The sequence below is a fragment of the Pseudoliparis swirei genome, chromosome 23 (genome assembly GCF_029220125.1).
Source record: "Pseudoliparis swirei isolate HS2019 ecotype Mariana Trench chromosome 23, NWPU_hadal_v1, whole genome shotgun sequence".
Taxonomy (NCBI): domain Eukaryota; kingdom Metazoa; phylum Chordata; class Actinopteri; order Perciformes; family Liparidae; genus Pseudoliparis; species Pseudoliparis swirei.
Genome location: NC_079410.1, coordinates 16,930,242 through 16,953,825, shown reverse-complemented (window position 1 = coordinate 16,953,825; position 23,584 = coordinate 16,930,242). Strand labels below are relative to the sequence as shown.

At 41.4% G+C, this 23,584-nt stretch overlaps 2 protein-coding genes across 5 annotated transcripts in view; one reads left to right on the top strand and one right to left on the bottom strand.

Annotated features, from left to right (window-relative positions):
* Nucleotides 1-236: 236 nt before the first annotated feature.
* The window catches only part of plppr2a (phospholipid phosphatase related 2a), a 59,870-nt gene continuing 36,522 nt past the window's right edge, over nt 237-23,584 (bottom strand). Inside the window, exons 4-8 of one of the 4 annotated variants that reach the window (XM_056407780.1) lie at nt 5,795-5,915; nt 4,547-4,797; nt 3,176-3,352; nt 2,656-2,799; nt 237-435 (exon numbers count right to left, since the gene is read on the bottom strand). In XM_056407780.1, the coding sequence (XP_056263755.1) occupies nt 367-435; nt 2,656-2,799; nt 3,176-3,352; nt 4,547-4,797; nt 5,795-5,915 (762 nt within the window). In that variant the 3' untranslated portion in view covers nt 237-366. Of the gene's footprint in view, nt 436-1,854; nt 2,100-2,655; nt 2,800-3,175; nt 3,353-4,546; nt 4,798-5,794; nt 5,916-23,584 lie in introns of those variants that run through there. The other 3 variants (XM_056407779.1, XM_056407781.1, XM_056407778.1) reach the window with 3 other exon arrangements.
* Nucleotides 16,780-23,584, top strand: part of LOC130189109 (paralemmin-2-like) — an 81,363-nt gene continuing 74,558 nt past the window's right edge. The window contains exon 1 of the mRNA XM_056407776.1: nt 16,780-16,959. The gene's annotated coding sequence lies outside the window, so the exon portion shown is untranslated. The remainder of the gene's footprint in view (nt 16,960-23,584) is intronic.

Here is a 23,584-nt window from a genome sequence, read left to right as displayed (position 1 = left end):
AAGAAGGGAAGGAGGACAACAGCAGGGATACCGCCTCAGAGAGAAAGTCCTGAATATGGATCCTTTTTAATGTGTTTTAATATATTTTTATTCTAATAACTGTGGATGTCGATGTCATTTCTCCTCTTCTCTTTTTCCTTCTTCACGTTAGATCGCTCTGTAACAAAGGAAGATTAAAGCATCAGGAAGTGATCAAAAATCATCGCTCCAAAATGTGTGTGTGTGAGAATGGTTTTAGATAAGATTTCGTAAAGCTCTTAATCGATAAGTTAATTATTATTATTATTATGATTATTGTTTATTATATTAACAATGGATCAAAACGTTTTAGGGCTTCATGTTCATGACCTCATGACAGCTCGCGTCTCATTGGTCCAGAGGGCAAATGAGTGAGTCCTCCGGTGGTGGTCCAGAAGTGGTTTCATACTCACTGTCCTACATTATCACAAAACACACAACCCCCCCCCCCCCCCCCACACACACACACACACACAGACACACACACACATCTTTAGACTGAGTGTTGGTGATGCTCGTGTAAAAAAAACACTCAATACAAAAAAGGTTATATGTACAATATCATACAAACAGGGGTCAGTGTTCGAGAGGGGGGGGTCAAGGGTACAGCAACACCCACAGGTGTGTGTGTGTGTGTGTGTGTGTCGTCCAGCAGAGGGAAACATTTTCACAGCAGTGATGGTGTTATAGTCACGATGCCACACAGAGGGGAGCAAACCAGAGGTTGTAAAAAAAAGAAAGAACAAAGAAGAGAAGTTGAGTGAGGGAGAGGAGGAGGGCGAATTTTTTAAAAAAGAATTTGAGGAAGTGTGCAAATCAAAGTCAGCAAAACTGTCACGCTCACGTCAACCACTCAGTATGTACACGTCAATAAATAAATCTGTGGATCAAAATTTTAGAAATTAAATCACAATAATTACACGACTCGGGAAAGTCTTTTCCCGAAATTCCCCGAGGAAGAAATTCCGGTCCAGAGTGAGAAAAGAAAAACATTAAAAAAAGAACTATCAGTTGGCATCACACGGAAAGCGTTTTGTATGAAACGTCTCGTCTCAGAATACAAAAACTGATATTTGCTCCCGGATGTGATGCACTTCCTCTGCCAGCCTGCAGGCGGGAGCTCGGCTTACAGTCTTATCAAATGTGTTTGTGTTTCACATCCGTTTTTTTTTTTGGAGAAGCTGCAACCATCTGAGAGAAGAAGGGAGGAAAAAAGAAGAAGAAAAATAGCCAAGTGAAGATCTTGTCTGTACTCATCCTGTCTGCTATTGTCTGCTGAGAGATATCAGAGACAAGGGCCCTGCTCCTCACACTGCTGTGCCAGTGCAGTGTGTGTGTGTGTGTGTGTGTGTGCGAGTGTGTGTGTGTGTGGCTCGCTAAAAGGATGTTTCCAAGGGTAAATCTCAGCAGCATCCTTCAGAGGGCTCCTTTGATCCAACGTGCCTCCTTCTCAGTTGTCACCGTTTGTCTTTTAAAGAGCCTCTGAGGACACAAGTGAGCGTCACACGAAGAGTTCAGACAAAAATAACAAAAAAAATCTTATTCAAAAAGACAAAAAACAAGGAGAGACGTTCCAGACTCTGTCCTGAATGTCCGACAGAGAGAAAAGTCTTGAGAGAGTTTTGCCTATCGGTTCCCCGGGGGTTTGAGAGGGCAGCGGGAAAGGTGTGTGTGTGTGTGTGTGTGTGTGTGTGTGTGTGTGTGTCTGTGTGTCTGTGTGTGTCTGTGTGTGTGTGTCTGTGTGTCTGTGTGTGTGTGTGTGTGTCTGTGTGTGTGTGTGTGTGTGTGTGTGTGTGTGTGTGTGTGTGTGTGTGTGTGTGTGTGTGTGTCTGTGTGTCTGTGTGTGTCTGTGTGTGTGTGTGTGTGTGTGTGCACTCCATCGTCTAGACCTGCGTGGAGTAGGCGCGGTGCAGCGCCGCGTGGCGCCCGGCCGGGTGGGCGGCGCAGCGCGGCGAGTGCTCCTCCGGCCGGTCTAGACTTCGCTGGAAATGGAGCGAGACGGTATGAGGACATCGGGGGTGGCGGGGAACCGATAGGGCTGATGGTCACGTGACCTCGGTGAACGGAGATCCCCGCTGAGTCTGCAGGGGAAAGAGAGGAGTGAGAAAGAGAGAGAGAGAGAGGATGGCGAAGGAAAGAGAGAGAGAGAAAAGTGAAGAAAAGAATAATCAAGAGTGATGCGCTGGATGAGGAGGGAGGAGGCGAGGAACACGGGCCAAACCGAGCAGGAAACAGAACTTAGGTGACGGGTGATGGAGGTAAAGTGGGGAGTGATGGGGGACAGAGAGAGGTGGGGCTCAAGGTCGGTTAGAATGGTTGGACGTAGGCGTCGTAAGGTGGGGAGGAGGAGAGTGCAGGATGCTGGAGGAGAGTGAGAGGAGGACAGAGGAGAAGACAGACAGGTGAGGGTTAGTGACGCAGACGGACCACAGAGGACGCCACGCGCTCGCCCGGCGAGGTCAACACATGTTGGAGGAGGAACCCTGAGAGGACGGCAGACATCTCGGCTCCGGTGGAAATAACGCCAGAGGCTCATTCCCCGTCTCACAAGGCCCAGAGGGTAACTCGGGGGGTGTGTGCATCTCAGCCCCTCCTCAGTGAGCGCAGCAGGCATGCCCCGCCCCGCCCCCCCCTTACCTGAGGGCCACTTAACTTTTCGAGTGGACTCTCCACGCAGGGCAGCGTCACCATCGGCATGCCCAGCACGGACTCGGGCCGCTGGGGGCGCGGCGGAGGAGGACCCGGCAGCGTCCGCTGGAAGTTGTTGATCACGCAGGTCACCTGGGAGAGGAGGGGAGGGGGGGGGGGGGAGACCAGGCCGAGAGGGTTGGAGGGGGGAATAAAGAGGGATGTGCGATTGGGTTTGACCCCTTGGCTAAACCCCGCCACGGATGGTGTGGGGTCGTCTGGAGGGCGGTCTCCCTCGAGTTAAGATACAGAATGAGGCTAAATATGGACTCTGACTGACTGTATTTGGTTCATGGGCCAATCGTAATCTGGCAAATCCGGCCACACTTAAAATGTACGACATCGACGTTGTTGTTGTACTTTTTTATCGACGAGAAACGAAGAGACCAGCTGTCTGAGAACCTCAAAGTACCGCGGCGTGGTCAACCTGCCGCGGTTACCGGCTTCCTGCCGGGTCCGTTCCTCTCACCAAAAACACAGCGATGGCTGCCCCGGTGAAGAACCCCGCCAGCACGTCGGCCCAGTGGTTGCGGTACTCGGCCACGCGGACCACGCCCACCAGCATGGCCAGGCAGAACAGGGTGAGGCTGATGGTGGGCTTGGTGAGCCGCGTGCCTTTGGTCTTGAACACCAGCGTCACGTACATCTGCAGAGAAAAGGTACAAACGACACCGACACATCACAACCTCACTGGATTATTATCATTATCAAAAGCAAAGAAAAAACTGAACTTTGTCTCGTTGTTATTAGTATTCTTGACTGGACACAGCTGGAATAATAGAGAAATTGCATAAAAAGTAAACGCTAAAGAAGAGGGCAGATACAGACCCGTCTAAATGTAAAGAAGAACATATTTCAGCATGAGCAAAGTTAAAATTTATACTCTATATGGCTCTTTAACAGACTGAGATTAGAAGGTAATAAGAGGGTTTCAGGAGTTTTGTTACCTTAAAAAATACAAACTCAGAACAACAAGAATCAAGAACGTAACGTTCCTTCAAGAAAGCCAAACTACAAAAATACCATAAGTGATACCATAAGTCACAGGTGTCAAACACAAGGCCCGGGGGCCGAATCCGGCCCGCCACGTCATTTTATGTGGCCCCTGGAGAAAAAAGAAATCCTATACTTTTATTTTGAAGGTTTCAAATTAAATGGGGTTACGTTATAATATTAGAGAAATGTTCTTATGTACAATATTTCTACACTTAAATAAACTATAATCAAATGCAAAGAGAGTTATTTAACTATATCTTCGGGAGTAGTTTGTCTAGTTTCCGTTACACTGGCCCTTTAAGAGGCAGCCATGATGGAGTGGCCCACGGAGAAAATGAGTTTGACACCCCTGCCATACGTGCTAATTCAAGTGTTTATCGGTTTTGATTCAAGGTTTCGTCGGCCACATTTTTTTTTAGCTCAAATATGGAATGTGGGACAAAATAAAAAAATTGTACAAAATAAAGTTGAACGTTTTAAAACAATACTTTTCATCCTTTCTTGTTGAGAGTGTGATGAGAGGATCAATACGACTCAATAAGAAGCTACAGTCAGCAGCTGGTGAGCTTAGCTTAGCATTATGACTGAAAGACGCTATTAGGTCCGTCCAAAGGAAGCTAGCTGCCTGATAATCTCACAGTGGAAACAAGACTGGGAGAAATAGTCCGGCTCATAACCGTTTTGTATGGATTTAAAACAAAAATCTTCATGCTAAATTACGCTAATTTGGTATCGATCGGATTCACGAACACTTTCTGGTGTCTCGGCAAGAGATGTGTTGGACTTCAATCCCAGAGAACGAAGTGCAAACACGAAGCCCCTCCCCCAGTGCGCTCCAACCTACCACGGAGAACACGGCCGAGTAGACGCTCAGCGCCGCGTCCTTGGACGGGAAGGACTTCCTCGCCGACATGACGACCAGCGGGTTGCCCGTGCAGGCGCGGCGCTCGGCGATGTACTGCATGGTGGACTGGCAGCCCAGCGCCGTGTAGTTGGGCCGGCAGGCCGACAGGAAGTGGGGCGTCTGGTTCCCCGTCACCACCTGGCCGGCGTTGGCGAAGATGGTGGTGGTGAACAGGCCGAAGGCGTAGACGCCTGGGGGGCGAGAGATGAAGAAGTAGAGACGAAGAAGAAGAGGTGAAGAAGCAGAGATGAAGAAGTAGAGATGAAGAAGTAAAGGTGGAGATTAAGAAATAGAGATGAAGAAGTAGGGATGAAGAAGTAAAGGTAGAGATTAAGAAGTAGAGTTGAAGAAATAGAGATTAAGAAGTAGAGATGAAGAATTAAAGATAAAGTACCGAAAAGAAGTAGAGATGAAGAAGTAGAGATGAAGAAGTAGCGATAAAGAAGTAGAGGTGAAGAAGTAGAGATGAAGAAGTAGAGATGAATAAGTAGAGATGAAGAAGTAGAGATGAATAAGTAGAGATGAATAAGTAGAGATGAATAAGTAGAGATGAATAAGTAGAGATGAATAAGTAGAGATGAATAAGTAGAGGTGAAGAAGTAGAGATGAAGAAGTAGAGATGAATAAGTAGAGATGAATAAGTAGAGATGAATAAGTAGAGATGAAGAAGTAGAGATGAATAAGTAGAGATGAATAAGTAGAGATGAAGAAGTAGAGAGGAAGAAGTAGAGATGAGGAAGAAGAGATGAAGAAGTAGAGATGAGGAAGAAGAGATGAAGAAGTAGAGATGAGGAAGAAGAGATGAAGAAGTAGAGATGAGGAAGAAGAGATGAGGAAGTAGAGATGAGGAAGTGCGTTTGACGCGTGAGTGATTTCCACACACGTTACAGCGCTGCGAGATAAAAAAAGAAGAAAGGAGCGTTTCCTCCTTCCTGAAATAGCTCCAACACTTTCTTCTCGGCGGAGGTGTGAAGTTCCTCCACCTCCGACGGCTTCAGCTCGAGATGCAAATGTTCCGGCGGCTTCATTCCTCCCGCCGGGATGCCGAACACCTTGAACCTCGTCCGGTTATCAGCCGCACGCCGAGCCGCGGTCGACTCACGCGGCGCGGCGTGTTCCCAGGACCGTTCTCCCCTTTCGTGTCGTCGAGCTCTTCTTCTTCTTCTTCTCTGTTTTCAAAGCGCTCACCGAGGAAGCGGACGACGCGTCTCAGCAGGGGGTTGAAGTGGCAGCAGTCTGCGGTGACGATGGTCCTCTCCTGGGTTCCCTCGGCCTTGGTGAAGAAGGCGCACAGCTCGCCGACGACTATCTGCGCCCGCGAGAAAAGAAGAACAGAACCGGCGGTTAAAAACTTTCCCGTTGTGCTTTTTTCTTCTTCTTCTTTTGATGCTTTTATTTTGTCGGTGCGTCCGAAACACCTGGATTTATTGCACCGTGGTTAACAGACGGTGGAGCGGTCGTGCTCCCACACGGCGAGGTCAAAGGTCAGAGCAGGCCAGCGGTGTGCTGATGGGACCAGCTGCTGATCCGATTCACTCGTTTTTACATTTCTGGATTTATTTGTCGCATTTTGTTTAACAAAGTTAAAATAGTAAAGCTTGATGAACTGCACGTGGAATAACGATCCCTGTGACCTCAACTCAGCTTATTGATCAAACACCGGCATCTGATCGGTACCCGAAGTCGAGGTATCGGTATCTCGGTGCACCCCGACTTTGAAGACCATGGCTTGAATGAATAAGGATGGCCCACGCGGACGTAAACAGCCCTGACGTGATGCAGATGTTGGACCAATCACATCGCAAAGATCAATGAAATGCTTTAAACTCTTCTGCACAGGGAGCTCAACACGGGAGGAGGCAATGAAGTCCGGTGTGAAACACAACCGGCTGCACACCGAGGAATCCGATGACCACCGGCAGCACTAATGACCTCACATCGCACAGGCCGAGCGGAGCTAATGAGACTTAAACTTCTTCATCTATTTGATTAAAAACAGCATGGAGAGGTCAACCTGCTACGGGTCTGGACAGCGGCTCACAGGCGGCGGCCTCCCCAGAGCGAGAGGTCCGACCGACCGCGCTTCAGCCGAGTCTCGTCCAGCCAAGTCAAGAGAGGTAACCGAACGCGGCGCCTGTGAAGTGTGAGGCCGGCCGAGTGCCTCCTTTCATGAGCCCGACGCTGCCCTGCTGGGGGTCTCCATGGCAACCCTCCAAACACAAATACGAGCGTGAAATTAAAAGTCGAGGGTGTGTTTTAATCAGTGGCTTCGAATCCGAGGGGCGATGGGCCACCGGCGCACTGTGGACAACCGTTTACGGGCCAATTAAAAGATGACGCGGCGGCGGTTTCCATGGCGACTGCGTAGGGTCGGAGATGTAATGGCGCGGTCACTCGTGGTCACTTTGCCTCGGGGCTGTGGCGGCGGGTGTGACTTTCGTGTGCCGACGCTTATTCTGGGAATGTTTGTTTGGCCTCTTGAGGCAGTAGCGCATTATCTCAACCAACATTTCCTAAATTCTCTCTCTCTCTCTCTCTCTCTCCACTGGCTCTGTATAGCTGTCGCTGCGGTTCAGGGTCGAAGCGGATCATCACAATGCCTTGAAATCAAACTGCCCGTCCAGTCTGCAGCCCCCCTGACAATGCCGTGGACACACACACACACACACACACACACACACACACACACACACACACACACACACACACACACACACACACACACACACACACACACACACACACACCTGATTAACTCACAAGCGCTGGGCCCATTTCCTGCTCTGTGCGTGCGAGAAATCAGATCTCGATTTGTGTCGGTGGGCATTAGTCAAATGTGAGAATGCATTCCCACTCGCCCCTCTGACGCAACGCGTGTCAATTAGAAGACGGCGGAGAGGGACTGCGGTCAAGCCAGCCGCCACTTCGGAAAACACAGTCAAGCCAGCCCGCACGATTTTTGTCAGTACACGTATATACCAGGCATTATGGTGTGAGTGTGTGAAAACTGTTTTCAAAATAAGAGCGAACTTCCGGTGAACGTGATATGACGAAACACGCCTTTAAATACAGATATAGTGATAGATTAAACTAAATGAAGAGATGAAAAATCATGAATGGTATTAATGATGAACACATTAAATGAAAGAAAGTAATTATTCCAATATTGGGATATTCTGATTTAGAATTTCAAAATAAAAGCTAAAGAAAATCACATTCATGCGCAAATGGGTGTCTAATTTCAGAATAGATTTAGAACACAATGGTGCGTAGTTACAAAATACTTTCACTTCTGATTCATGGTAGAGTACCTCAAGGTGTCATCCAGAGATAATCAAGACATTCTGACGTTTGATTTCTAAATGAAAGCACTTCATAAAGAAAATAATAGTAATATATTTCCAATATTTGATATTTCTTTGAAGCAAATCTGTAAGTTTCTTGATAAATCACACTGCAGTCTTGTTATTGGTGACCTCAGCTAGGCCCATAATTATTTTCATGAGATATTACTGTGGATTTTGAATAAATTCACTTTAAAGTTAGTAGAAATAAATATTATTAATATTATGGCAAAATTTGGATTTTATTTAAAGCAAATCTGAAACTTTCTTCAAAAGAGGTACACTGCAGTCTTGTTATTGGTGACCTCTGCTAGGTCCATGATTATTCTCATGAGATAGTACTTTGTAGATTTTGAATAAATTCACTTTAAAGTTAGCGAGAAATAAATATTATTAATATTATGGCAACATTTGGATTTTATTTAAAGCAAATCTGAAACTTTCTTCAAAAGAGGTACACTGCAGCCTTGTTAATGGTGACCTCTGCTAGAACCATGAATATTCTCATGAGATATTACTGTGGAGATTTTGAATAAATTCACTTTAAAGTTAGCGAGAAATCAATATTATCAATATTATGACAATATTTGGATTTTATTTAAAGCAAATCTGAAACTTTCTTCAAAAGAGGTACACTGCAGTCTTGTTAAGGGTGACCTCTGCTAGGTCCATGATTATTCTCATGAGATATTACTGTGGAGATTTTGAATAAATTCACTTTAAAGTTAGCGAGAAATCAATATGATTAATATTATGGCAATATTTGGATTTTATTTAAAGCAAATCTGAAACTTTCTTCAAAAAAGGTACACTGCAGTCTTGTTAAGGGTGACCTCTGCTAGGTCCATGATTATTCTCATGAGATATTACTGTGTAGATTTTGAATAAATTCACTTTAAAGTTAGCGAGAAATAAATATGATTAATATTATTGCAATATTTGGATTTATTTAAAGCAAATCTGAAACTTTCTTCAAAAGAGGTACACTGCAGTCTTGTTAAGGGTGACCTCTGCTAGGTCCATGATTATTCTCATGAGATATTACTGTGGAGATTTTGAATAAATTCACTTTAAAGTTAGCGAGAAATAAATATTATTAATATTATGGCAACATTTGGATTTTATTTAAAGCAAATCTGAAACTTTCTTCAAAAGAGGTACACTGCAGTCTTGTTAAGGGTGACCTCTGCTAGGTCCATGATTATTCTCATGAGATATTACTGTGGGGATTTTGAATAAATTCACTTTAAAGTTAGCGAGAAATAAATATTATTAATATTATGGCAACATTTGGATTTTATTTAAAGCAAATCTGAAACTTTCTTCAAAAGAGGTACACTGCAGTCTTGTTAATGGTGACCTCTGCTAGACTCATGAATATTCTCATGAGATATTACTGTGGAGATTTTGAATAAATTCACTTTAAAGTTAGCGAGAAATCAATATTATCAATATTATGACAATATTTGGATTTTATTTAAAGCAAATCTGAAACTTTCTTCAAAAGAGGTACACTGCAGTCTTGTTATTGGTGACCTCTGCTAGGTCCATGATTATTCTCATGAGATATTACTGTGGAGATTTTGAATAAATTCACTTTAAATTTAGCGAGAAATAAATATTATCAATATTATGACAATATCTGGATTTTATTTAAAGCAAATCTGAAACTTTCTTCAAAAGAGGTACACTGCAGTCTTGTTAAGGGTGACCTCTGCTAGGTTCATGATTATTCTCATGAGATATTACTGTGTAGATTTTGAATAAATTCACTTTAAAGTTAGCGAGAAATAAATATGATTAATATTATTGCAATATTTGGATTTTATTTAAAGCAAATCTGAAACTTTCTTCAAAAGAGGTACACTGCAGTCTTGTTAAGGGTGACCTCTGCTAGGTCCATGATTATTCTCATGAGATATTACTGTGGGGACTTTGAATAAATTCACTTTAAAGTTAGCGAGAAATAAATATTATTAATATTATGGCAACATTTGGATTTTATTTAAAGCAAATCTGAAACTTTCTTCAAAAGAGGTATACTGCGGTCTTGTTAATAGTGACCTCTGCTAGACCCATGAATATTCTCATGAGATATTACTGTGGAGATTTTGAATAAATTCACTTTAAAGTTAGCGAGAAATCAATATTATCAATATTATGACAATATTTGGATTTTATTTAAAGCAAATCTGAAACTTTCTTCAAAAAAGGTACACTTCAGTCTTGTTAAGGGTGACCTCTGCTAGGTCCATGATTATTCTCATGAGATATTACTGTGTAGATTTTGAAGAAATTCAATTTAAAGTTAGCGAAAAATAAATATTATTAACACACACAAACACTACTCTGCAGACTGACCTTCGACCTTCAAATTCTCTCTAGAATATAACCTTACTGCTTTATATTCAACATAAGTCTTTTAGTTAATTTGTCATACTTCCAATCTACTTGAGATGTGGATCCTTTCAAATTCAAAGAAGGGCATCTGAATACCCTAAGGTTTAGAACCGATAAGTCTGAGTTAAGGGCCCCAAAAAAAGGTCCAAAGGGTAAAATTGGGCCTTGTTCTCTTGTATTTGCAGATTTATTGACAAGTGCAAAAATGGCCATAATGTCCTAAATATTATTCCTGGAAATTCTAAATTGAACGCAGACATTCAAGACAGGGCCTACAATGATGTTGATGACATTTCTTCCAAAACACCCACAAGAGTTAATTGGCTGTCTGAAATCCAGGACTTGAAGAGGGTGTGATTTAGCAAATCTGAGACCCTGTTGTGAGTTTGGGCAGGATTTTAGCTTTTCTTTTTTCTAAACATGTCAGAGCTTAGCTTTCTTTCCCAGGTTGTAGCCACTCCCAAATGGGGCCCAACCATGTAGGCTGGCAATATATAGTACTACCCCATTTGCGGGTACCCAATTTTTACTCAAAACAAGTTCCAAACAAAGTGATTGAGACATTAAGTAAAAAAACAACAACAGCATATGCAACAATATTTCAACACAGAAACAATTCAGTTATAATTAACCAAATCTACTCATGAAGTAAGTAGTCATATGGCAATAACTTTACCAGCATTCACAAAAATAATAACATAGTTAGCAACAAAAGTCTAAGGAAGAGTTTTTCTAATTCTTGAGTTTTTCCTAAGTGTATGCAGTGTATTTAAGTGAATAATTAGGTGCGCGGAAGGAAATTGTCCTGGGGATGTAAGTCAGTGGGGGACCCGGGTGAGAGGAGTCAGCTACAATCTTCCTTGCTCGCTTCAGGGTCCTGGAAGCAGACAAGTCCTGGAGGGATGGCAGATTGCAGCCAATCACTCTCTCAGCGGAGCAGATGATCTGCTGCAGTCTGGCTCTGTCCTTAGCAGTGGCTGCAGCGTACCAGACGGTGATGGAGGAGCAGATGGCAGTGTAGAAGTGCACCATCATGGTCTTTGGCAGGTTCAATTCAGCTACGTCAGGAAGAACGTCCCCTGCCATGCCTTTTTAGTGATGGAGCTGATGTTCAGCTCCCACTTGAGGTCCTGTTATTTAGCTGATATTTCAGATTTGCTTAAAATAAAATTCATATATTGCCATAATATTAATAATATTTATTTCTCGCCAACTTTAAATTGAATTCATTCAAATTTCCCACAGTAATATCTCATGAGAATATTCATGGGTCTAGCAGAGGTCACCATTAACAAGACTGCAGTGTACCTTTTTTGAAGAAAGTTTCAGATTTGCTTTAAATAAAATCCAAATATTGCAATAATATTAATCATATTTATTTCTCGCTAACTTTAAAGTGAATTTATTCAAAATCTCCACAGTAATATCTCAAGAGAATAATCATGGACCTAGCAGAGGTCACCCTTAACAAGACTGCAGTGTACCTCTTTTGAAGAAAGTTTCAGATTTGCTTTAAATAAAATCCAAATATTGTCATAATATTGATTTCTCGAAGATGGCAGTGTAGAAGTGCACCATCATTACATTACATTACATGTCATTTAGCAGACGCTTTTATCCAAAGCGACTTACAATAAGTGCATTTCAACCCAGAGTACAAACTAAGAACAACAAGAATACAGGAAGTAACATTTCCTCAACATAGTCGAACTACAAAAGTACCATAAGTAAGTGCTATCTAAGTGCCACTGAAATCCTAATCTGTGTTTTAATCCAGATATAGTCGGAAAAGGTGTGTTTTCAGTCTCCGACGGAAGATGTAGAGACTTTCTGCTGTCCTGATGTCAGTGGGGAGCTCGTTCCACCACTGAGGAGCCAGGACAGCAAACAGTCTGGATTTCGAGTGATTAGCTCGAGGTGCAGGAGGCACAAGTCGATTGGCTGTCATCATGCATCAGGCTGTCGATTGGCTGTCATCATGGTCTTTGGCAGGTTCAATTCAGCTACGTCAGGAAGAACGTCCCCTGCCATGCCTTTTTAGTGATGGAGCTGATGTTCAGCTCCCACTTGAGGTCCTGTTATTTAGCTGATATTTCAGATTTGCTTAAAATAAAATTCATATATTGCCATAATATTAATAATATTTATTTCTCGCCAACTTTAAATTGAATTCATTCAAATTTCCCACAGTAATATCTCATGAGAATATTCATGGGTCTAGCAGAGGTCACCATTAACAAGACTGCAGTGTACCTTTTTTGAAGAAAGTTTCAGATTTGCTTTAAATAAAATCCAAATATTGCAATAATATTAATCATATTTATTTCTCGCTAACTTTAAAGTGAATTTATTCAAAATCTCCACAGTAATATCTCATGAGAATAATCATGGACCTAGCAGAGGTCACCCTTAACAAGACTGCAGTGTACCTCTTTTGAAGAAAGTTTCAGATTTGCTTTAAATAAAATCCAAATATTGTCATAATATTGATTTCTCGCTAACTTTAAAGTGAATTTATTCAAAATCTCCACAGTAATATCTCATGAGAATAATCATGGACCTAGCTGGGGTCACCAGTAACAAGACTGCAGTGTACCTCTTTTGAAGAAAGTTTCAGATTTGCTTTAAATAAAATCCAAATATTGCAATAATATTAATCATATTGATTTCTCGCTAACTTTAAAGTGAATTTATTCAAAATCTCCACAGTAATATCTCATGAAAATAATCATGGACCTAGCTGAGGTCACCAATAACAAGACTGCAGTGTACCTTTTTTGAAGAAAGTTTCAGATTTGCTTTAAATAAAATCCAAATATTGCAATAATATTAATCATATTTATTTCTCGCTAACTTTAAAGTGAATTTATTCAAAATCTACACAGTAATATCTCATGAAAATATTCAAGGACCTAGCTGAGGTCACCAATAACAGGACTGCAGTGTAACTTTTATGAAGAAAGTTTCAGATTTACTTTAAATAAAATCCAAATATTGCAATAATATTAATCATATTGATTTCTCGCTAACTTTAAAGTGAATTTCTTCAAAATCTACACAGTAATATCTCATGAAAATATTCATGGGTCTAGGTGAGGTCACCAATAACAAGACTGCAGTGTACCTTTTTTGAAGAAAGTTTCAGATTTGCTTTAAATAAAATCCAAATATTGCAATAATATTAATCATATTGATTTCTCGCTAAGTTTAAACTGAATTTATTCAAAATCTACACAGTAATATCTCATGAAAATAATCATGGACCTAGCTGAGGTCACCAATAACAAGACTGCAGTGTACCTTTTTTGAAGAAAGTTTCAGATTTGCTTTAAATAAAATCCAAATATTGCAATAATATTAATCATATTTATTTCTCGCTAACTTTAAAGTGAATTCATTCAAAATCTCCACAGTAATATCTCATGAGAATAATCATGGACCTAGCAGAGGTCACCCTTAACAAGACTGCAGTGTACCTCTTTTGAAGAAAGTTTCAGATTTGCTTTAAATAAAATCCAAATATTGCAATAATATTAATCATATTGATATCTCGCTAACTTTAAAGTCAATTTCTTCAAAATCTACACAGTAATATCTCATGAAAATATTCATGGGCCTAGGTGAGGTCACCATTAACAAGACTGCAGTGTACCTTTCTTGAAGAAAGCTTCAGATTTGCTTTAAATAAAATCCAAATATTGCAATAATATTAATCATATTGATTTCTCGCTAAGTTTAAACTGAATTTATTCAAAATCTACACAGTAATATCTCATGAAAATAATCATGGACCTGGGTGAGGTCACCAATAACAAGACTGCAGTGTACCTTTTTTGAAGAAAGTTTCAGATTTGCTTTAAATAAAATCCAAATATTGCAATAATATTAATCATATTGATTTCTCGCTAAGTTTAAACTGAATTTATTCAAAATCTACACAGTAATATCTCATGAAAATAATCATGGACCTAGCTGAGGTCACCAATAACATGACTGCAGTGTACCCTTTTTGAAGAAAGTTTCAGATTTGCTTTAAATAAAATCCAAATATTGCAATAATATTAATCATATTTATTTCTCGCTAACTTTAAAGTGAATTTATTCAAAATCTCCACAGTAATATCTCATGAAAATAATCATGGACCTAGCTGAGGTCACCCTTAACAAGACTGCAGTGTACCTTTTTTGAAGAAAGTTTCAGATTTGCTTTAAATAAAATCCAAATATTGCAATAATATTAATCATATTGATTTCTCGCTAAGTTTAAAGTGAATTTATTCAAAATCTCCACAGTAATATCTCATGAAAATAATCATGGACCTAGCTGAGGTCACCAATAACAAGACTGCAGTGTACCTTTTTTGAAGAAAGTTTCAGATTTGCTTTAAATAAAATCCAAATATTGCAATAATATTAATCATATTGATTTCTCGCTAAGTTTAAACTGAATTTATTCAAAATCTACACAGTAATATCTCATGAAAATAATCATGGACCTAGCTGAGGTCACCAATAACAAGACTGCAGTGTACCTTTTTTGAAGAAAGTTTCAGATTTGCTTTAAATAAAATCCAAATATTGCAATAATATTAATCATATTGATTTCTCGCTAACTTTAAAGTGAATTTATTCAAAATCCACACAGTAATATCTCATGAAAATATTCATGGGTCTAGCAGAGGTCACCATTAACAAGACTGCAGTGTACCTTTTTTGAAGAAAGTTTCAGATTTACTTTAAATAAAATCCAAATATTGCAATAATATTAATCATATTTATTTCTCGCTAACTTTAAAGTGAATTTATTCAAAATCTACACAGTAATATCTCATGAAAATATTCATGGGTCTAGCAGAGGTCACCATTAACAAGACTGCAGTGTACCTTTTTGAAGAAAGTTTCAGATTTGCTTTAAATAAATCCAAATATTGCAATAATATTAATCATATTGATTTCTCGCTAAGTTTAAACTGAATTTATTCAAAATCTACACAGTAATATCTCATGAAAATAATCATGGACCTAGCTGAGGTCACCAATAACAAGACTGCAGTGTACCCCGTTTGAAGAAAGTTTCAGAATTGCTTTAAATAAAATCCAAATATTGCAATAATATTAATCATATTGATTTCGCTAACTTTAAAGTGAATTTATTCGAAATCCACAGTAATATCTCATGAAGATATTCATGGGTCTAGCAGAGGTCACCATTAACAAGACTGCAGTGTACCTTTTTTGAAGAAAGTTTCAGATTTACTTTAAATAAAATCCAAATATTGCAATAATATTAATCATATTTATTTCTCGCTAACTTTAAAGTGAATTTATTCAAAATCTACACAGTAATATCTCATGAAAATATTCATGGGTCTAGCAGAGGTCACCATTAACAAGACTGCAGTGTACCTTTTTTGAAGAAAGTTTCAGATTTGCTTTAAATAAAATCCAAATATTGCCATAATATTAATCATATTGATTTCTCGCTAACTTTAAAGTGAATTTATTCAAAATCTACACAGTAATATCTCATGAGAATAATCATGGGCCTAGCAGAGGTCACCATTAACAAGACCGCAGTGTAATTTTTATCAAGAAACTTACAGATTTATATTTATTTCTCGCTAACTTTAAATTGAATTCATTCCAAATCTACACAGTAATATCTCATGAGAATAATCATGGGCCTAGCAGAGGTCACCATTAACAAGACCGCAGTGTAATTTTTATCAAGAAACTTACAGATTTATATTTATTTCTCGCTAACTTTAAATTGAATTCATTCAAAATCTACACAGTAATATCTCATGAGAATAATCATGGGCCTAGCAGAGGTCACCATTAACAAGACCGCAGTGTAATTTTTATCAAGAAACTTACAGATTTGCTTCAAAGAAATATCAAATATTGGAAATATATTACTATTATTTTCTTTATGAAGTGCTTTCATTTAGAAATCAAACGTCAGAATGTCTTGATCATCTCTGGATGACACATTGAGGTACTCTACCATGAATCAGAAGTGAAAGTCTTTAGCTTTTATTTTGAAATTCTAAATCAGAATATCCCAATATTGGAATAATTACTTTATTTCATTTAATGTGTTCATCATTAATACCATTCATGATTTTTCATCTCTTCATTTAGTTTAATCTATCACTATATCTGTATTTAAAGGCGTGTTTCGTCATATCACGTTCACCGGAAGTTCGCTCTTATTTTGAAGACAGCTTTCACACGCTCGTACCGTAATGTCTGGTATATACGTGTACTGAAAAAAATCGTGCGGGCTGGCTTGACTGTGTTTTCCGAAGTGGCGGCTGGCTTGACCGCAGTGGAGAGGGCGGGGAGGAAGGGGGGGGGCGGTCACTCGGAGCGATGGGATGAGTGAGGATGAAGAGGAACAAGTGGGATTAGGATCTCATCGAGCTGCTTGGAGAAGTGAACCGCGACTGCACGCCGCGTCGGAAAGCCACGCGGGCGGCGAGCGGCCCGTCCCGCCGCCATCGAGCGGTCATTAAGGGGACACATTTAGGCGTCTCGGAACGAGCCCGAACGGTTTGCACGTGCAGAAGATCGCTTCACTCACGCTGCGTTCACACCAACGGCGTCGTGAGTATCCGCAACGCTTTCCTCGCGTGGGTTTACTCGCTTGATTCTATGTGTGGCTTTTCGCGTCACTCGCATCATTCGCGATTTAGAGGGGGCGGGGCTTAAAATGACAGTGTGCTGGACTCTGGGTCGTCAGGAAAAAAATGTGTCTGTTAAAACATCTTTAATTTCTCTTTTTGTGTCCTTGTATACTTTGTTACGCAGATCCTGGTTTATTTTTGGACATTTGCATAACAGGAATATGAACATTGGATAAAAGCAGGTTCAAAATGCTCGTTTCATTTCGTCGACATTTTAGAGTGAAAAGTTATTACAGAGGTGATTTTGGATTTCTCTTAGTATTTTTCCATGAATCAAAACATTTTGTCACAAAAAAACAAAAACGTGATGTCAAATTTTTTTCTTTTACATTTTATGTAAAGAAAAATTAAAAAAAGATTTCTCACATTTTATGTAAAAAAAAAAGTCTTTCTTTTTTGTGACAAGATGTAGTGATATATGAAAAAACATGAATACATTTTAACTGGAATGTTTGGCGTTGAGCGGTGAAGAGTTCTGATGTGAAACATTGTGACACTTCAGATAAAAAAATAAAGTGAGAAAAATAATAATATGAATATAATAGATATTAACATGTAACTTCCTCAGTTTATTACGTCAAATAAAACACAGCTCCTTCTGACATGTAAATGTGTACGGATGTTTTACGTCTCAAAGAAAACACGGATAATCCCCCCAAAATCTCTCAACTGAACTCTTATTTTTTGGCCTAAAGTGTTTCTACGTCGCAAACCGCCGCCGTAGTGACCGCTAAACACTTTAAAAATCAGGAAATGGGATCGTTTCATCAGCGGATGATCGAGGAGCCCGGAAGGAGCCGTGAGCCCGAACGCTTCTGACACCGTTGGGAAGGTCATTCATGTGAGAAGTACGCAGAGATGGCGAGCTGTCGCTAGTATCTCGATCTCTGTGTGTCTTCGGCCTAATGGACCAGGATCAGCGCCGTCGCCTTCACTCTCGCCGGGATTTCTAACGGGAGGCCTGGAGGAGCGAGGACGGACGGCGCCGTGGAGGATGACGGCAAAAAAAAAGATAAACACAACCTCGCAGACGGATGGACACACAAACACAGAGAATGTGTCCGGGGGCCCGGCCACTTGTTTGTGGTACAACGAGGAACACTGAGGAGGATCTGGAGGTGCTCAGGAACTCTCTTTGCCATTGTGTCACTTCAAGCCCTCATCCCTCTCTTTACTGCTTTCTTTGTTCCTTCCCCACTGGGACAGAAAGTAGGTTATACAATCTTTGTCTTTCCATTTGTTTTTCTTCATTTTTATCCACAGCGCCGTCGCACGCACAAAACCTTTTACGATCCTTAAAAACAATCTGCATCGATGGGACTGCACGCTGTTTCATGTCTCACTGTGTTTCTATTCTCTCTCTCTCTCTCTCTAATCATCTTCTCTGTAATCCTCCTGATCCGGGAGCCTCCGACCACAGGGTCGTCTGACGGATGGACCTGAAGCATAGAGAAGGACTCGTGTGGAGTACCAACAGTTTTCTAATAAATGTTTTGCCAACATTTACAGTATTTCCTCTTTCCCGCCGGGAAAAATATAGTTAAATTTTTTTTGGTTCAAACTTGCTTTTCCCTGAACAGACCACACCGGTGGCTCTTGTGGCAAAGCGGCTGCTCAGCAGCTGTTTGCCGAGGTCACCACAGGTGTGAGCGAATGAAGGCCGTTCAACAAGTGGCCGAGTCGGACACGCAGCACATCTGTTTCATCACCTGGATTCAACTGTTGAATAATATTCTCCAGAGGACCTTTGTGAAAGGGAGCAACAGATTTGGTTCAGTGGCCAATTGCAGAGATGACATTCTGCAATAAGTCCTCTCCCTTATTTCTGACACATTTTCCTCATTTCCCTTCCCCCCCACGTCAGCAGCGCGCCGGCCTAAATGTGCGACTATCGGTCTGCGTTTGATAAAAGTGGAGACCTGGCATGTGGTAAAGTCAAATAAACTGCAAAGAGGCAACTGCTTCGGAGAGAGTGAAGTCGTTGATCCGTGGCTGTGCAATTGCGCGTGAACGTGAGAGTTTTCTGCCGAGGTCACGGCTGCTCTGGGTGAGGCATGGCGAGGTTTAATGATGAGTTCACTGACATTATGGCTGAGGACGCTGACGGGACACCTCTGGGACACTCTGGGATACCTCTGAGACACTCTGGGACACCTCTGGGACACTATGGGATACCTCTGGGACACCTCTGGGACACCTCTGAGACACTCTGGGAGACTCTGGGACTCAGAGCTCTGGGTTCAAGCTTTGAGGTGAAAGAAAGGACAAATAGAAAAACAAACACAGGCTCAAGTTCGAGCCCCGTTCTAGACGTACTGATGGTGGGTCATGGGTAAACACTGCGGTACCCCCCATTCACTCAAGACATGGGTGTCTTATATCACATATTATAGGACAGAATCAGTTGTTTTGGTTTTGTTTGCTGATAGAAGGAATTCTTGTTTAAGTTAAAACACATTTTGCCTCTTATTTGTCACGGTACTTACTAATCTAGACTCCCTTTGGAGTGAGGTGGCTAGTCTTGGAGGGATGTCTGCCTTCTCTCCATAGGAATATAAAAAAAAGATATAGTGCTATTTTATTGGGAAGAAGAAAGACATCTCTGACACAAAGACGATCTCGATCTGATCTATATCAATACAGGGGAGAGGACAAATGTGTGTTTTAGATTTTGGGGAGAACTATGGATTTAAAGTCACAAAGGACAACCTCTTATCGGGCTGACACACACCTTGATTTACTTTAAGGAGACCAATGAAAGAAATGCCGAACGCAATCACAGTCGCTTATTCGAAGGATAACTAAAAGCGGACGATGGATCTCCGTCATCCCGAAGGACGACTCGCTTTTAATCCGTTGTGCAAACGTGTGTGCGGCCTTCATCGTCTTTGCACTGGAGTTACAACACAATGGAGGGAAAAGTAAGGAAGCATCTCTTGGAAATATACGTTCCCTTTCGTTGCTGAGAGTTAGCTGCGAAGATTGATACCCATGTCTCTATGTTAGCTTAGCTTAACATAGTTTAGCATAAAGACTGGAACAGGCTAGCAGTAGTGTGGCTACCGCACAAGGATGAGGGCTTCACCTAGACTTGATCTGGATGAGCTGACACTTTTTCTTATTCATGGAAGGTAAGTGTATTTATGAAAGATAAGTGATAAGGAAAAGAGCAGCGAGCGAGAGCGTCTTCCCGTCCGGTTGCACTTGGGTTGGATCGATCACTCCGGCTGCAGATTGAGGAGCTGAGGCGAGATAGTCGATTCACAGAAGAGGAGGGTGAGACGAACAACAGGTGTGAGGAGGAGAGGTCACGGAGGGCAGGGCGGAGGAGAGCTTCACGAGGAGATGGAGCGCTAGTGGACCTGAAGTTGGGTGAATGCAGCAGATTTCCAACCGAAGGAAGGGAACAAAAAGGGATGAGGATACAATTCCACTGGGGAAGGGAAGGATGGATATGAATAGAAACATGACGGCAAAAAGGATGCGGAGAACCGATCAAAGGAATGAACACACATTTGCGAGCGCACTGTCAGATTGGATCTGAGCTAAGTTAACTCAACTGGCTCCATTAGGCAAACTTTCAAGATGCCGGTGTGTGTTTGCGGGGAGTCTGCAGATCTAAAGTAGGATTATTAAGGGCAGTTTTTTTCTTCTTCTTCAAATGCAAACTCATGTGACTTGCTTTCATGGTTCAGGTCCGTCTGCAATCTTGTGACGACAAGAATTAAAATGGAGGTTTAGCAGAAATTCATTGTTTTTAAAAGCTTGACAGTTTGCCCATTCCTCTAGAAAGTAAATGATTACATAAAATAACCATTTAATGTCCCTTTTTTGTTGATGCTTTCTATCTGCTTCTCGACACCAACTTATAAAAGATTCTCTTTTCAATGCGAGTCAGCCGGAAATCACATTAACCCCTCGAGCTAACGTTAGCTTCATTAGCTAGCTAGCGAGCTACAGCTGATCAAATGAGAGCTCGGCAAAATCAAAGAAACAAATGAGAATATATATATATATATATTCACTACCGTTCAAAAGTTTGGGGTCACCCAGACAATTTCTTGTCTTCCATGAAAACTCACACTTTTATTTATCAAATGAATTGAACATTTCATAGAACATATAGTCAAGACATTGACAAGGTTAGAAATAATGATTAATATTTGAAGTATTAATTTTGTTCTTCAAACTTCAAGCTCAAAGGAAGGCCAGTTGTACAGCTTATATCATCAGCATAACTGTTTTCAGCTGTGCTAACATAATTGCACAAGGGTTTTCTAATCAGATATTAGTCTTCTAAGGCGATTAGCAAACACAATGTACCATTAGAACACTGGAGTGATCGTTGATGGAAATGGGCCTCTATACACCTCTGGAGATATTTCATTAGAAACCAGACACTTCCACCTAGAATAGTCATTTACCACATTAACAATGTATAGTGTGTATTTTTGATTCATGTTATCTTTATTGAAAAAACAGTGCTTTTCTTTGAAAAATAAAGACATTTCTAAGTGACCCCAAACTTCTGAACGGTAGTGTATATATATGGCCTCTGTCATCCCTGTAAGGGGAAGCCCGACAGGATTCGCCACAGTAACTAAACCGACGGCACCAACGTGACCAACAGACGGAGGTGGGAAGTCGTCGGGTCGCTCCTCTTCGGTGGATCGGCTCCTCGTGCTCCAACTTCCCTTCAAGGTGATTGATGGTTTTAATGAGATGCGGAGGCCCCACTGGGAGCTGTCAGGGAGCCACAGAGTGCGGGACCCAAAAAGGCTTCGGGTGGCAGATTACCGACTCGGACGGCGGCTCCTCCCTCTTGCTGCTGTCACCTGGGCCTTCTGATTGTTGCGTTGCAGCGCTCCAAAGACAGGAAGGAAGTCTGTTCATGAAATACAAAGTCTGGTTGCAATCATCGGCAACAATGATCCGAAAACATCATTCCTAAAGTGCCACAACTCTTTTTGCATTATTATTATTTGTATGCGCTTGATAAAAAAACAACGAAGAGCTCAGTCTGCTCGGGGAACCGGAGGCACTTGGCGGAGCACTTCTGCACCAGACTGGTGCTATCACGGGGAATTACTGCTGCTAGCTTACTGATAGTCACACGCACACACACACACACACACACACACACACACACACACACTAAGAGCCCCTGTCAGCACCCATTAATGCAGCTACTAGCGGGTGGAAGTGATGTGCTCTGACCCAGATCAACTTCCAGAAGTAATTTCGGAGGCTATAAACGTCTGCCTGGTTTTGGGATTAGCGTCGCCTGCTGTTTGAACGCCGATGTTAAACGACAGGTTTACTTTATTTCACTGGGGGAACATAAACTTCTCGCTCGGTGCCCCTCCCTCTGACCCCAAAGGGGCACTATAACTTATATTGTATGGTATAAACGAGCGAGCCATTATTGCTTTGAACCTTCTGCTTTACTTTGAAAAAGCCCTCGCCCCAATATCTCGAGACAATATATTTGTGAAAGAAAAGTGACCGTGTTTACATGCATTCGAATAACTGGTTTAGTCGGACTGAAATCTAATGATCCGTTTCATGTAAACACCTTTGTTCGACTATGTGCGGTCCGACTCAGATCCGATTAACACCCCTGGATAACTCGATCCGATCCGGTTAATAATTTGACTATCGCGGCATGTAACGGTGAATTGGATTAGGAACTGGACTTTGCGTCTTTGCGCATGCTTGAGATCCCGCCGCCCTCCTCCCCCTCCCTCCCATGTCGTGACCCGGAAGTCGAAAGAGTCGAAAGAGACGATAATGTCACTATTTACATCATGCAAGAACAGTAGAGGGATGTAGCTTCGCCTTGCTCTCTGTTCGCCATCTTTCTCGAAATGTTGATGTTGTTGTTGTTGGTTGTTGTTGGTAGTGGTGAAGAGGTCAAGCGGAAATGGCTGTATCACCACGAGTTGTAATGAAAACAGCGCCGCCTATCGTATCGGATATGACATGCTTTCAAAGGCCAATGATTCAAATTACTCACTGCCATGTATTTTGGGATAACAGCAGATCCCCCAAAAGATAGCATAGTCCGACTAAAGCAAGATTAGAATTATACCATCATGTAAACGCACTGATTGAAACAAATAAGATCCGTCACAGGAGAGCGGACTCCCCTCCCCCTCTCATCACTTTCACACAATCCCTAAATCCATTCTCACACTTGACTTGAACCTTTGTGATTACTGACCACACACATTTTCTCCAGCCCTGCTGTGAGTACGACTTTTATTTTGAAAATCTCGAGTTTGTCCCACTGCAAACAACAACAACAACAACAACAACAACAACACACCTCAGCTGCTGTTGCTGCGTGCAAACAGAAGGTGCAGTTTTGTCTTCTGGTCAGGTTATCGGCCGCAGGTCTGTGTGTGTGTGTGTGTGTGCACACACACACACACACAACTTCACTAACACCTGTCCAAATGGCCTTCCTTTGTGCTCATTGACTCTTTTTCTCATCACCTTGAGTAGTTTAATTTATTTTTCCCTCAGTCAGCATCTCGCTGCTC